At 42.4% G+C, this 13,859-nt stretch overlaps 1 protein-coding gene and 1 non-coding gene across 7 annotated transcripts in view; both read right to left on the reverse strand.

The window, feature by feature from the left end:
* irs1 (insulin receptor substrate 1) overlaps positions 1–13,859 on the reverse strand; it is a 101,905-nt gene that overhangs the window by 25,259 nt on the left and 62,787 nt on the right. For 5 of the 6 annotated variants that reach the window (XR_009645347.1, XR_009645348.1, XR_009645350.1 and 2 more), the window contains exon 2: positions 13,514–13,572. The exons of the other annotated variant lie outside the window; for it this stretch is intronic. Coding sequence is in view for 1 of the 5 variants with exons in the window: in XM_060834469.1 (XP_060690452.1) it covers positions 13,514–13,572 (59 nt within the window). In the remaining 4 variants the exon portion in view is untranslated. The remainder of the gene's footprint in view (positions 1–13,513; positions 13,573–13,859) is intronic. 6 annotated transcript variants of the gene reach the window in all.
* Positions 1,258–1,376, reverse strand: LOC132821989 (5S ribosomal RNA). Its single transcript, XR_009645377.1, has one exon. It is a non-coding gene; the product is annotated as a 5S ribosomal RNA (ribosomal RNA).

Genomic DNA, 13,859 nt, shown 5'->3' on the forward strand with positions numbered 1-13,859 from the left:
GGAGATGGGGGGAGGAGATGGGGGGAGGAGGGGGGGGAGGAGGGGGGGGAGGAGAGAGGGGGGAGAGGGGGGAGGAGAGAGGGGGGGAAGAGAGGGGGGGAAGGGGGGGAGAGGCAAGCAGGGTTTGGGAGGGTGGGGGTGGGGAAGAAAGGGTGAAGAGACAGAGAGTCGGGGAGAGAGAGGGGGGAGCAGATATCTAGTCCATGCCAATTAGATATCCTAAACTGATATTGTCCCCAGTTGTCAGCATTTGGCCCAAATCCCTCTAAATCCTTTCTATTCAGTTTCTATCCATTTGCTTTTTAAATGCTGTAATTGTACCAGCCTCCACCGATTCCTCTGGCAGCTCATTCCACCTTCTGGTGTAAAAAAGTTGCCCATCAGGTCCCTTTTAAATCTTTTCCCTACCTTAAACCAATGCTCTCAAGTTTAGATTCCCCTACTCTATCCATGTCCCCCATGATTTTATAAATCTCTAGAAGGTCACCCTTCAGACACTGATACTCCAGCCCCATCTTATTCAACATTTCCCGATAGCTCAAAGGCGCCAACCCTGGCAACGTTCTTGTCATGTTTTTCTGAACTCGTTCAAGTTTAACATCTTTCCTGTAGCAAAGAGACAGCATTGAATGCAGTATTTGAAAAGTGGCCTCACCAAAGTCCTGTACAGCCGCAACCTGACATCCTAACTTCTACACTCAATGCATTGACCAATAAAGATAAGTGTGCCAAATGCCTTCTTCACCTTCGCAACCCCACTTTCAAGTAACAATGCATCTGTACCCCTTGATCTCTTTGTTTAGCAACATTCCCCAGGATGTGGGACATTAATTAATTTGCCTTACGAAAACACTTCAGAAAATCAGATCACAGTGTTGTGTTCCTCCTCCCGGCTTACAAGCAGAGCTGAAACAGGAGGATTAGATTAGATTAGATTAGATTATTTACAGTGTGGAAACAGACCCTTCGGCTCAACCAGTCCACACTGACCCTCCCAAGAGTAACCCTCCCAGACCCATTCCCTTACATTTACCCCTTCATCTAACACTATAGGCAATTTAGCATGGCCAATTCACCTGACATGCACATTTTTGGACTGTGGAAGGAAACCGGAGCACCCGGAGGAAACCCACGCAGACACGGGGAGAATGTGCTAACTCCACACAGTCAGTCGCCTGAGGTGGGAATTGAACCCAGGTCTCTGGCGCTGTGAGGCAACAGTGCTAACCACTGTGCCACCGTGCTACTTACTTTTAAAGCCTACTGCATCTGGTATTCCCAGGTGGTCTCCCATCCAAGTACCAACCAGGCCTGAGTCTGCTTAGCTTCCGAGATCAGACGAGATCGGGCGTTTTCAGACTGGTATGGCCGTAGGCTGATCTTTAATGAAAATAAATACAATACTGGTTCAAGGCAGCAGAAGACCACCTTGGACTGCTTGAAATCGGTGGACTGGACCATATTCAAATACTCAGTGGAAAATCCAGGTGGGTATACCACCATAGTCAGGGATTTCATTTGCAAATGTATGGAGAGCTGTGCACCAAGTCAATCCAGCTGTTCGCCAACAGGAAACCTTGGAAGAACCAGGAAATCCACTCCTTACTGAAGGCTAGGGAGCATTCAAATCAGACGACCCAGACCGATACAGAGTCAGTAGGGATGCTAAGAGGCAGTAATGGACCAAGTTAGGGCCCTAAACCAACCATACAGACATCCGCTGACTGTGGCAAGTTTTGAATAATTTAATGGGATGCAAAATGAAGCAAAGCAAGATAACAAACAAAGACACATCCCTCCCTGACACACTCAATGCTTTGTATGTTCAGTTGGAGCAGAATGCCAGCGGTGCGGCGCCACCTGCCCCCTCCGTCACCGTTGCAGATGCCAGGTCCGTCTTCCTGGGAGTAAGGCCAAGGAAAACGCTGGGCCAGGACAGAGTCCCAGCAAAACACTCAAACCTTGCACGGACCAAGTGGCAGAGATCTCCACCTACCTCTTCAATCTCTCCCCCCAACAAGCTGAAGTCCCCACCTGCTTCAAGACGACCACCATCATCCCCGTACCAAAGAAAAAACATGCAACATGTGCTTTACTGACAATCACCCAGTGGCTCAGTCCTCCATAATCATGCAGTGCTTTGAGAGGCTGCACACGGCCATGTTTGTGGATTTTGGGGAGAAAGTTGAAGCACAATGGTGTTGAGGGATAATGAGTGGGGAGGCTGTGAGGAAGGAGAACATAGATGGTAGGTCTAGGACAGATGTTAGGGGTAGATTCTTTACTCAGCGAGTCGTGAGTTCATGGAATGCCCTGCCAGTAGCAGTGGTGGACTCTCCCTCTTTATGGCCATTTAAACTGGCATTGGATAGGTATATGGAGGATAGTGGGCTAGTGTAGGTTAGGTGGGCTTGGATCGGCGCAACATCGAGGGCAAAGGGCCTGTACTGCGCTGTTTTTTTTATGTTCTATGAGATGAGGTTGGTGACAGTCATGGACACAACAGCTTAATGCTTGTTAGTGGGATGATAGGAAGATGTGTCCGAGAGCTGGCACTCAGCCTCAGCAATGTAAAGATGAGATTGGCAGGCAACAGCAGCACCATTCTTGTCAGCAGGCTTGATGACAAGATCAGGATTGAATCTCAGAGCACAGAGTGCATTCAGTTCAGCGGGAGATAGGTTTGAATGGGCCAGAGAAATTCATGCAACTGATATCACATCACCAGTTCTCAACGAAATTAAAGCACTGTTTTGATAAGCAAACCTCAACTGGGACTTTGGGTTCATGTCACACTACAGGTGACCCCATTACACTATACACCGTCTCTCTCTCTCACACACACACACACACACACACACACACACACACACACACACACCCATGAGCACACTCTTTCACAGACATATATTCATAGAATCATAGAGATGTACAGCACAGAGACAGACCCTCTTGTCCAATTCACCACCCTCTGTGTGAAAAAGTTGCCCCTTAGGTCCCCCTTTTATATCTTTCCCCTCTCACCCTAAATCTATGCCCTCTATTTATCCTATCCATGCCCCTCATGATTTTGAAAACCTCTAAGGTCACTCCTCAGCCTCTGACGCTTCAGGGAAAACAGCCCCAGCCTGTTCAGCCTCTCCCTATAGCTCAAATCCTCCAACCCTGGCAACATCCTTGTCAATCTTTTCTGAACATCACAACATAATTCTGATAGGAAGGAGATCAGAATTGCACACAATATTCCAACAGTGTCCTAACCAATGTCCTGTACAGCTGCAACATGACCTCCCAACTCCTGTACTCAATACTCTGATCAATAAAGGAATGCATACTAAATGCCTTCTTCACTATCATATCTACCTGCAACTCCATTTTCAAGAAGCTATGAACCTACACTCCAAGGTGTCTTTGTTCAGCAACACTCCCTAGGACCTTACCATTAAGTGTACTCCATGACACTCACGCACCCTGTCTATTAAGTATAGACTCTCTCTCCTCTCACATGCATACATACGTAAGTGGGGGTGAATTTGCATTTGCAGATACATTCTAGTTTGTTCAAAAAGGACACAATCTGTAGGAAGTTAATATATTTTATATTCTATGTGACATTTTATAAATTACTACTTTGGAAATAGAACCAATCTGGCTCAAGATTGGAATAGAGACAGTCCCTAACCTCACATCTTTAATGCATTGACTGAGCTGAGATGCCACTTTTTAAAAAGTTATCTCTAGAATACGATTTGAAAGAAGTTTTGTGATTTCCATATTAATGAATCGAAACCTGCAACCCATTCTAAAAGATGGAAAACTTAACAGCAATCTACATTTGTTTAATATATCCTATCAGCTGTATGACACTATGACCTTTTGCTCTGTGTCCTATGTTTCTGATCTACTAGCTGCCTGATGAAGGAGCAGTGCTCCAAAGGCTTGTGCAGTACGTCCAAATAAACCTGTTGGACTATAATCTGGTGTTGTGCGATTTCTAAACTTTGTCCACCCCAGGCAACACCGGCACCTCCACATCATTGATAAACAGGTCAATCGTTCCCCGGTGTCTTAGTCAATATTTATGAATCAGCATTATAACAACATCCTCAGGTAATTACAATACTATTGTTTGATGAAGCTTATGTACACTATGGATACGGTCTGTTTCACATTAAACTTCTAGACATCAAACTTCTTAATTAAGTGCAAAGACCTTTGAGACGGTTGATGGTTATGAAAGGCTGTAGACACACAAATCTGTTTAATCTGACTACAACTTCAAGACTTACTCCACAGCTGCTGTTCCTATATCTAACAGCATGGAACTGGCTAAAAATAATGGAGGTTGTTTTTGTATTTTTGTATAGTGGTGGAAATACCTGGCAGAATCACAAAAGCTAACGATTTTACAAAAGCATGTGAAATGTCCCAATTTTTCTGTCTTTTAGACCAAGGTTGACAAACAGGAAAGACTATTTAATATAAATAAATGCATTCTGGCTACAGGTAAACAATTGTAAACTACTGACATTAGTTAAAACTCTAATCTAATTATAAAACTCCCCTACACATACATACAGACTGACACCAAAAAACACATGAGTGTAAAGGGTGTAAAAAATAATGGGAATGGTCTCTATCCATAGAATCCACCGAGATGATCCCTTTGGCTTGTAAGGATCTGCTGCTGCTCGGTTTTCCTTCTCCAAATACTTTCACTTGCTTGCAGGGAGCACTGCTTCATACTTAAAAAGCAAATGACTATCGGTTAACAGTCACAGATTATGACAAATGAAGAAAAGACATAAAAGAGACCTTCCTTGAGTTTGAGGTGTATTTTTTACTACAGAGAGTGGAACACTCCTTTCTTTCTTTGTGGAAGTCTGATCGTTCCTGCCTAATCAATCACAGCCAAAAGCTATTCAGCCATTTGGGAGCCACCCACATTGCTATTGGCTGACAGAAAGCCTTTATCATCGACAACTGGCCACCATTCCCCACACCAGTCAGCTACTTGTTGCCAACTGAAGCTCCATTCAAACATAAACCCTTAGGTCTCGCTTGTCCACAACTAGACTTTCCTTACTGTTCAAACAGCCCTGTATGCCTCATTTACAATAGTTGTCAGGTTGCTTGCATTTAAAAAGATATGACAGGGTTAAGTTACGCTAAAACTATTTCACAAAGGAAATGGTCCAACAAGCTTAACTGGAAGCACTAGCTTTCAGAGCGCTGCTCCTTCATCAGGTGGTTGTAAAGGAGCAGTGCTTCCAATTAAACCTGTTGGACTATAATCTGATGCGTGATTTTTAACTTTGTACACCCCAGTCCAATACTCGCACCCTCAAATCATGACAAAGGAAATGCAAAGACTTCAAGATGTTAGAAAAAATTTAGGCTGGAGGCAGTCGCGAACTTTCCTGCCCCGTTTTTAGTTCTGTTTTTCTATGTCATACACGTTTACTATTGGGTTAGTTGTACCAGCAGGCGGTGAAACTCAAAGTGCAGAGCCCCTCTCAAAGCTTACTCTGTAATATAAACGAGCCTGTAGAATGAAAGAGTTTAACCAGAGTCAATAGTCTTTTTAGCAACAAAATCAAGTTGTGTCATTTCAATAATGTACCCAATTACACGTAATTATAGTACTCAGGAAGGAAAGCAAATTAAATGGCAGTCAGATGCAATTTCTCAGGACGACCCAAGGCACTGTATTTACTCGAGTCTGCATTTCCAGAAGCACCTGACAACCATTATGTTTCACTGTAGCAACTATTTTTTCAATATACAAACTGTCAAATACATTAGAAATAATGAGGAGAAAATAGACATGGACATCTCTATGAGGCCAAATAACATATATGCTGTCTCTTGCTAATATTGAACAAATGGTCTTTTTTCCACCACAGCAACTTTACAATAAATTCAAAATAGTTAATGACACAAAGGAACAATTGAAGTGGTTTACACAAATTGAAGCAAAAAAAAACTAGAAAGAGATCGCCAGGTGAGCCACAATGCTATTTAATCTGGTAAGGACAGAGTGTACTATTTTGACACTAGACATTTAAAAGGCAAGAAGGAATAAATTAGATTACTTAGTGTGGAAACAGGTCCTTCGGCCCAACAGGTCCACACTGACCCGCCAAAGTGCACCCACCCAGACCCATTCCCCTACATTTACCCCTTCACCTAGTACAACAGTCAATTTAGCATGGTCAATTCACCTAACTTGCACATTTTTGGACTGTGGGAAGAAACCGGAGCACCCGGAGGAAACTCACACAGACAGGGGGAGAACGTGCAAACTCCACACAGTTGCCTGAAGTGGGAATTGAACCCGGGTCTCTGGCGCTGTGAGGCAGCAGTGCTAACCACTGTACCACCATGCCGCCCACTAATAAATCAATCATGTGAATAAATCAATAATACTGTGTGGTGCTACCCTAGATATGCTTTATAAGCTTTTTCTCAAAACACTATGTACTTAAAGCTTGATTTGTATAAACGTTAGTACAATTCCTCTTAATTCTCCGAGGCAACCCCTTGGGATCGCGAATGACTTGTTTCTACTCTGGGGTTGTGGGTCCTGAGGTGACTGAGTAGTCCAATATCATATCTGCATACCCAGCCACAGGTGGGTGGGACAGGCCACATTTGATGAACCAGTGAGTGGAATGATCAGGTTTTTGTGTGCTCCTTCCAATTTGTGCATATTAGATTAGATTAGATTAGATTACTTACAGTGTGGAAACAGGCCCTTCGGCCCAACAAGTCCACACCGACCCGCTGAAGCGCAACCCACCCATACCCCTACATATACCCCTTACCTAACACTACGGGCAATTTAGCATGGCCAATTCACCTGACCTGCACATCTTTGGACTGTGGGAGGAAACCGGAGCACCCGGAGGAAACCCACGCAGACACGGGGAGAACGTGCAAACTCCACACAGTCAGTCGCCTGAGGTGGAAATTGAACCCAGGTCCCTGGCGCTGTGAAGCAGCAGTGCTAACCACTGTGCCACCGTGCCGCCCTTATGCTTGTCTAACTTGCCACAGGAGAACTATGCAGATCCAATGAACTGAGACTTTTAACATAGTAATGCTTTACATCGACACTACATGCAACTATGCCCAAACAATATCACGCAAACTTGGTTCATAGAGATTTTTGCTTTCAGGCGCAATGAGAAACGACGTACTGGAGGGACTAACGTCCCTGAAGGGAGATAAATCACAAGGGCAGGATTAATTGTAGGCTGCTCCAGGAAGCCAGAGAAGACCAAATGCTCTAAGAATCCCCATTAGATACAGGTGAGGTACTAGAGGATCAGAGGTCTGTAAATATTGTAAGCGTAATCAATAAGTGTGTAAGGGATAAGCCAAATAATTACAGGTTTTCAAAATGCTTGCTGAAAACTACATCAATTTTAAAATGTACACTTACAATTATTCCATGATGTCTAATTATGGTTGTCAACCCTCTAGAATTGCTGGAAATTTACTGGAGTTGGCATCAATCACCCAGTAGTCAAAGAAAGCAGTCCGGAAGATTTTGTAAACAATATCTTAAGCGTACCTGTCACATAATTCTTACTGCTGAGCCACAGCTAGACCAACCAATTATCACAGCAACATCTCCCATTACTTGCTGGGCGAGAGGAAGGTTTGTGACAATGGCCCACAGGAGTTGGTACTGGGATCCTTTCTTTTCCAGATGTACATTAATGAAATATAGCTTGTTGTGTGCTTGCAGAAGATTGAAAATTTGCAAACAAAAGACAAAGAACTATAGATGCTGGAAATCTGAAACAAAAACACAAATCAGATAAACTCAACATGCCTGACAGAAAGCAGAGGCAATATTTCAGGTCCAGTATTCTTTATCAGACTCCTCTTTTTCAGTGTGCAAGCTGTCTTTAAAGTACTCAAAGAAAGAGTTAGAAGTGCTTAAGGGACCATAAGATGTCTTTGGCAAACAGAATTAAGGGAAATTCCATGGTGCACATATACAGTAGTAAGGGAAAGAGTAGGGAAGAGAACCATTCAAGGACAAAGGAGGGAATTTATGCAGAGAGCGAAGGGAGTGGCAGTGGTCCTTAATGAATATGCTCTATGTTCTTGTCCTTCGCATCAATCTTCACAAAGATTGGTGATGATGGGTATGTTGACATTCTGGGTGTGCCCATATAAAACAAATTTGTCAGGTTGGGATTTTGAAAATCATTAAGGTAGACAGGTCCCCAGAACCTGATGTGATCTAATCCAGAGTGCTTAAGGGGGTGAGTGAGGAAATCTCTGGAGTCTTGTACAAAATCTTGGTATCCTTTCAGTCACAGGAGAGGTCCCAGAGGACTGGAGAAATAGCCAACATTGTCCCTTGGTTTAAGGAGGACAACAGGGATGATCTGTGAAATTACAGGCTGGTGAGCCTTGCATCAGTGGTAGGGCAATTGTTGGAGAAGATTATTAGGGACTGGATTTACTCATGCGGAAAAATATGGACTTATTAGCTGTAGGCAGCATGGCTTTGTGCAGGGTCGATCATGTCTCTCAAAATTGATTGGAGTTTTTTAGGAAGTGACAAAGATAATTGAGGAGGCAGAGCAATGGATGTTGTCTATATGGACTTCAGCAAGGTCTTTGACAAGATCCCTCATGGCATCCTGGTATAAAAGGTGAAGTCACATGGGATCTGCAGTGAGCTGATAAGATGGATACAGGGCTGGTTTGGTCTTAGAAGACAGAGAGTAACAGCGGAAGGATGTTTTTCTGACTGGAAATCTGTGACCAATGGTGTTCCACAGGGATCAGTGCTGGGATCCCGGGATCCCTGTTGTTTTACTTTGTACATAAATGATTTGGCAGGGAATGTAAGTAGTCTGATTATTAAGTGTGTGAATGACACAACAACTGCGGGAGCTGTGGATACGAGGATTGCCAAAGGATACAGGCGGATATAGATAGGCTAGAGACTTGGGTGGAGCCATAACAGCTAGAACTGAATCTGGACAAATGCGAGGTGATACATCTTTGAAGGGCTACAACAAGAGGAATGCATACTGTAAATGGCATAAACATCAATATACAGAAAGATCTAGGTGTACAGGTCCACAGTCCCCTCAAAGTGGCAACACAAGTGGATAAAGTGATTAAGACAGCATACGGCATTGAATTCATTGGTTGGAGCACAGAGTACATTAATTTGCAAGTTACACCGCAGCTATATAGAATTTTAGTTAGGCCACATTTGGTATACAGTGTACAGTTCTGGTTGTCACACTACCAAAAGGATGTCAAGGCTTTTGAGAGGGTACAGAAAAGGTTTATTAAGATGTTGCTTGGCTTGGAGAGCATTAGCTATGAGCAGCAATTGGATAAACTTGGTTTATTTTCACTTGAATTTCGGAGGCTGAGGGGCAACCACATAGAAGTTTGCAAAATTATGAGAGGCATGGTAGAAATGTCAATTACTAGGGGACAGAGGGTTAAGGTAAAAGGGGGTAAGTTTAAAGGTGATGAGAGAGGCAGATTTTGTTTTTACACAGAGGGTGGTAAGTGCCTGGAATGTACTGACAGAGGTGGTGGTGGAGGGGGATACAACAGCAACATTTAAGAGGCATCCTAATAGATACATAAATAACCAGGGAATAGAAGGATACTGATTAAATTGAATTGAATTTATTGTCACGTGTACCGAGGCACAGTGAAAAGCTTTGTCTTGCGAGCAATACAGGCAGATCACAGAGTTAAATAGCATAGATAAGTAAGTAATAGGTAAATAGCGGCAAAACAAAAACACAGGTACAGGCTAGAGACAAAAGGTTTTTCCCCTAGAAAAGTAACATGTGTCAGCATAGGCCTCCTCCTGTGCTGTACTGTTCTTTGTTCTCTAATTGCTCTTTGTCAAGTCCCTCTCTGGGTATGGAGGCAAAGATAACCCAGCAGGGAACCTGAGGGTCTCACGTTCAGCAGAGTCAGGGGTGTATTAGATCCAGGGTGGAAATGAAGGAGGTAGAGAGAGGTGATGTTCAGGACAGCACCAGGACATCTCAGGAACCAGGGAGGGTCACTGGACCTGAAATGTTATCTTTGATTTCTCTTCGCAGATGCTGCCAGACTTGCTGAGCTTTTCCAACAATTTCTGTTTTTCTTTCTGATTTACAGCACCTGTAGTTCTTTTGGTTGCTATTCCCATAGAGTCTGCTGTGCCTGGAATCCCACAAGATCCTGATGTCAACTGCAGATAGTTATTCGGATGACAATCTGGGATATCTCGGCACAAATGCCTAATAATAATCATTTTATGAAAACATTTGTTTCCCAGAGATACAGCTTGTAACAGTATGTCTTGAACCACTGACAAAACTAATGAAATTAAGAACACATTAATGCGTAACAGTGACCAATCCCATCAATTTTTTTTAAAAGTCACTAATGGAATGCGACCGCTGTTCACCAAGACAGCAATTATTGCCTGTCCCTGGTTGCTCGTGAGAAGGTAGTGATTAATGAACTGCTCTTGTCCATTTGTATTTAAGTAGACTCACAATGTTCTTGGGGAGGGATTTCCAGGATTTTGACCCAAAAACAGTGAAGGAATGGCAATATATTTCCAAGTCAGGACGGTGAATAGCTTGTAGGGGATCTTGCAGGTGGCCATTGTCTCATCTATCTGCTGCTCTTGTTCTTCTAGATGAAAATGGTCATGGATTTGGAAGATGCCATCTAAGGATTCTTGGCAAATTTATGCAATGCATCTTAGTCACAGCAGTACAACACTAAGTTATAATCCAACAGGTTTATTTGGAAGCACTAGCTTTTGAAGTGCTGTTGATTGAAAGACAATAAACCTGTTGGACTATAACCTGTTGTTATGTGATTTTTAACTTTGTACACCCCAGTCCAACACTGGCACCTCCAAATAGTGTGTATGATCTAGACCGTGTCAGTGGTGGAGGGAATGGATGCTTGTGGATGCGACGGCAATCGAGTAGGCTGCTTGGTCCTGGATGGTGTCAAACTTCTTGAGTATTGCTGGAGCGGACCCATCCAGGCAAGTGGGGAGTACTCTGATTTGGGCCTTGTAGATGATAGAGAGGCTTTGGGGAGTCAGGTGGTGAATCTGGTATTCCTAGCTGCTGACCTGTTCTTGTAGCCACTATGTTTATAATGGCTAGTCCTGTTCAGTTTCTGGTCAGTGGTAACTCCCAGGATGTTGATAGCTATGGATTAAGCTATGGTATTGCCTGGCATTTGAATGGAGCGAATCCTAATTGTTATGAATGAGGAACTCAGTCAGCATATTTACAGCTGACAGTATCTTCTAAATCTGAGACTCTACCAGACCACCAGACTTTCATCGCAGGCCAGGCAGTTTGACCTCGGTGGTGGCCAATCACCAGAATCAATATGAAGAGAAAAAGATTAAATGGAGTCATTGATTAATCAAGATAGTCGGCATGGTTTAGTTATATGAATGTCATATCTTATGAACCTAAGCAGGTCTGGGAGCATCTGTGAAAAGAAAGCAGAATTAATGTTTTGGGTCCAGTATCCCTTTCTCAGACTCTGCTTTCTCTTGGCATGTCACAAGGTCCCATCTAACTCAGTGTTTAAAAAAAAATTAAAGCCCATAAAACGTAAAGTCACCATAATCCATAGGGCTGTTCTCTCATTAGAGACACAGAGGGTGGGTGATGGTTTAACTTGAGGGTCACTACACCTCAGGTGAGGAGCAAGGCTGAAATGGCAATGTATTCATGGTAACCTCACCTGTGCCAGTACAGAAATTGAACCCATGGTGTTGGCAAACAAGCCATCCAGCCAACTGAGCTCATGATGATTGAGGCAGAAACCATCAACTAATTAGAATTAGAATATAACATTAGAATTAGGTTTATTATTCAGTGTACTCAAGTACAAGAATACAGTAAAAAGTTTACAATATCACTCCACATAGCTTCCACAAAGTAGCTGGGCACAAACCTTTGATACAAAACAGAGAAATAAAGGGAAAAAAGAAGTTACACTACAGTTATTCATAGTATGAGTTAGAACAAAAAGAAATAAAGTTAAAAAGATAAAAAAAAGTCTTTCTAGAAAGGACCTGGAGTAGATCCCCAGAGGGGGCTTCCACACATGGTCTGACTGGGCTGGCAAGCTGCTGACTGCCCACACTGGTCCCAGTCCAACAACCTTTCTCGTTCCACTCGGACCTCCTGCCCACTGGCTGTCCCAACCTGGGCCTGTACCAGGCACAGTGAAACCTGCAAGGCTACAGATCACGTGCTGGAAAGTTTTATTTAGAATGGGCAAATTGTCTACTCAACCAGCACTGTCATAATGGGCTGAATGGTCTCTTTCTGTGCTAGAACATTTTTTTATGGCGTGGTGGTAATTTTCCTTGTTGAAACTTTTGAAATTATGGCTCAATCAATAAATAATAATCAAATACCAAGTTCCTAAAAATATGCATTACACTAGGGAAAACCCATTAAGAATCAGGATTTCTGCAGTTCTCTGATTACTAACTAAAGATACATTCCTCTAAACTGTTGTTAGAGGATTAAAGATTTTGGTGATGGAATAAGACCAAGGGAAAATGGGACTAGTTTTGAAGACTTTGAAGACGGAGGTGACAAAATCATATGAAATGACTGCTAGGATCATCTTGGCTTCAACTTTAAAAATTATGGAAGCAGCAAGATGCATTTGGGTGGAAAGAATTTAAATATCTTGTGGGATTTCAGATGTGCATTTTTGTTTGCTTTAAATCGTCAAGTTCTCTTGCTTTTCCTGTACTGGATTCACAAAAAACATATGACCAAGTTGACGACTGTGGAATATTTAAAACACATTAGCTATTGGAATATTTGGGCCCATATGTCTAATACTAATGCTTTTATGAAAACATATGTTTCTCAGAAATACTATTGTAAGGTTATAGAATACTGTATGTCTTGAATCATGGACAAAGCCAATGAATACAAAAACAGATGAATGTAGAATCCTAACAATTAGGAACTCATTCAGTCAGCAATATTTGCAGTTAAAACCAGACTATTTGTCATATTTACATCTGTTGTAAACATAGAATATCTTTTTTAAATCGATAAAATACATTGAGACCACTGGAATTTTATAGAAAAAGGACAGGTCAGCAAGCTTGTGCCTATATTAGTACTCTTAACAGAACATCATCTTTTGTCTGATTTCCTATGTCTTTTAGCCTCTTCAAGTATTTAATTATAACAGCAGTCCAGTGACTTGTCCCATCCTATACTAGTTTTCACCATCTCTGGGAAATGCAATGGCAGGACTGTTATTTCCAAGGAGCTCCCTGACTGAAGGTTTAAAAGACAATGCCAGTTAAACAAAACAGTGATGTCACTGCAAATATAATTTTCTATTTGTACACAGCAACAGAAACAAAACATTCTAATTGGTCAGCAAACACATGCAAGTACAATATTCCAAGGAGAAGCTAACAGTAACTTATGTTTTTAGTCACCTCTTGAATGTGGGACAGATGCAGAAGCTGCAGGAGAAACTCAGCAGGTCTGACAGCATCTATGGAGAGAAAGCAAATCAAAGTCAACATTTTAGATCCAGTGGCTCTTCAACAGAATGCAATCCAATAAAGGGTCACTGGACTCAAAGCTGTCAGATCTGCTGAGTTTCTCCAGCAATATCTGTTTTGTTTTCAGATTTCCAAGCATCCACAACTTTTTGTTTTATTCTTCAACGCAGGAATTGATTTGAAAAAACTTATGAACGACCACAGGCCTCTACACCCATCTACAGTTTTTATTCAAAGAAATTTTCATAGTTTCTTAAGGTTAAAAATGTAATTCTAA

Source organism: Hemiscyllium ocellatum, chromosome 13 (genome assembly GCF_020745735.1).
Source record: "Hemiscyllium ocellatum isolate sHemOce1 chromosome 13, sHemOce1.pat.X.cur, whole genome shotgun sequence".
NCBI lineage: Eukaryota > Metazoa > Chordata > Chondrichthyes > Orectolobiformes > Hemiscylliidae > Hemiscyllium > Hemiscyllium ocellatum.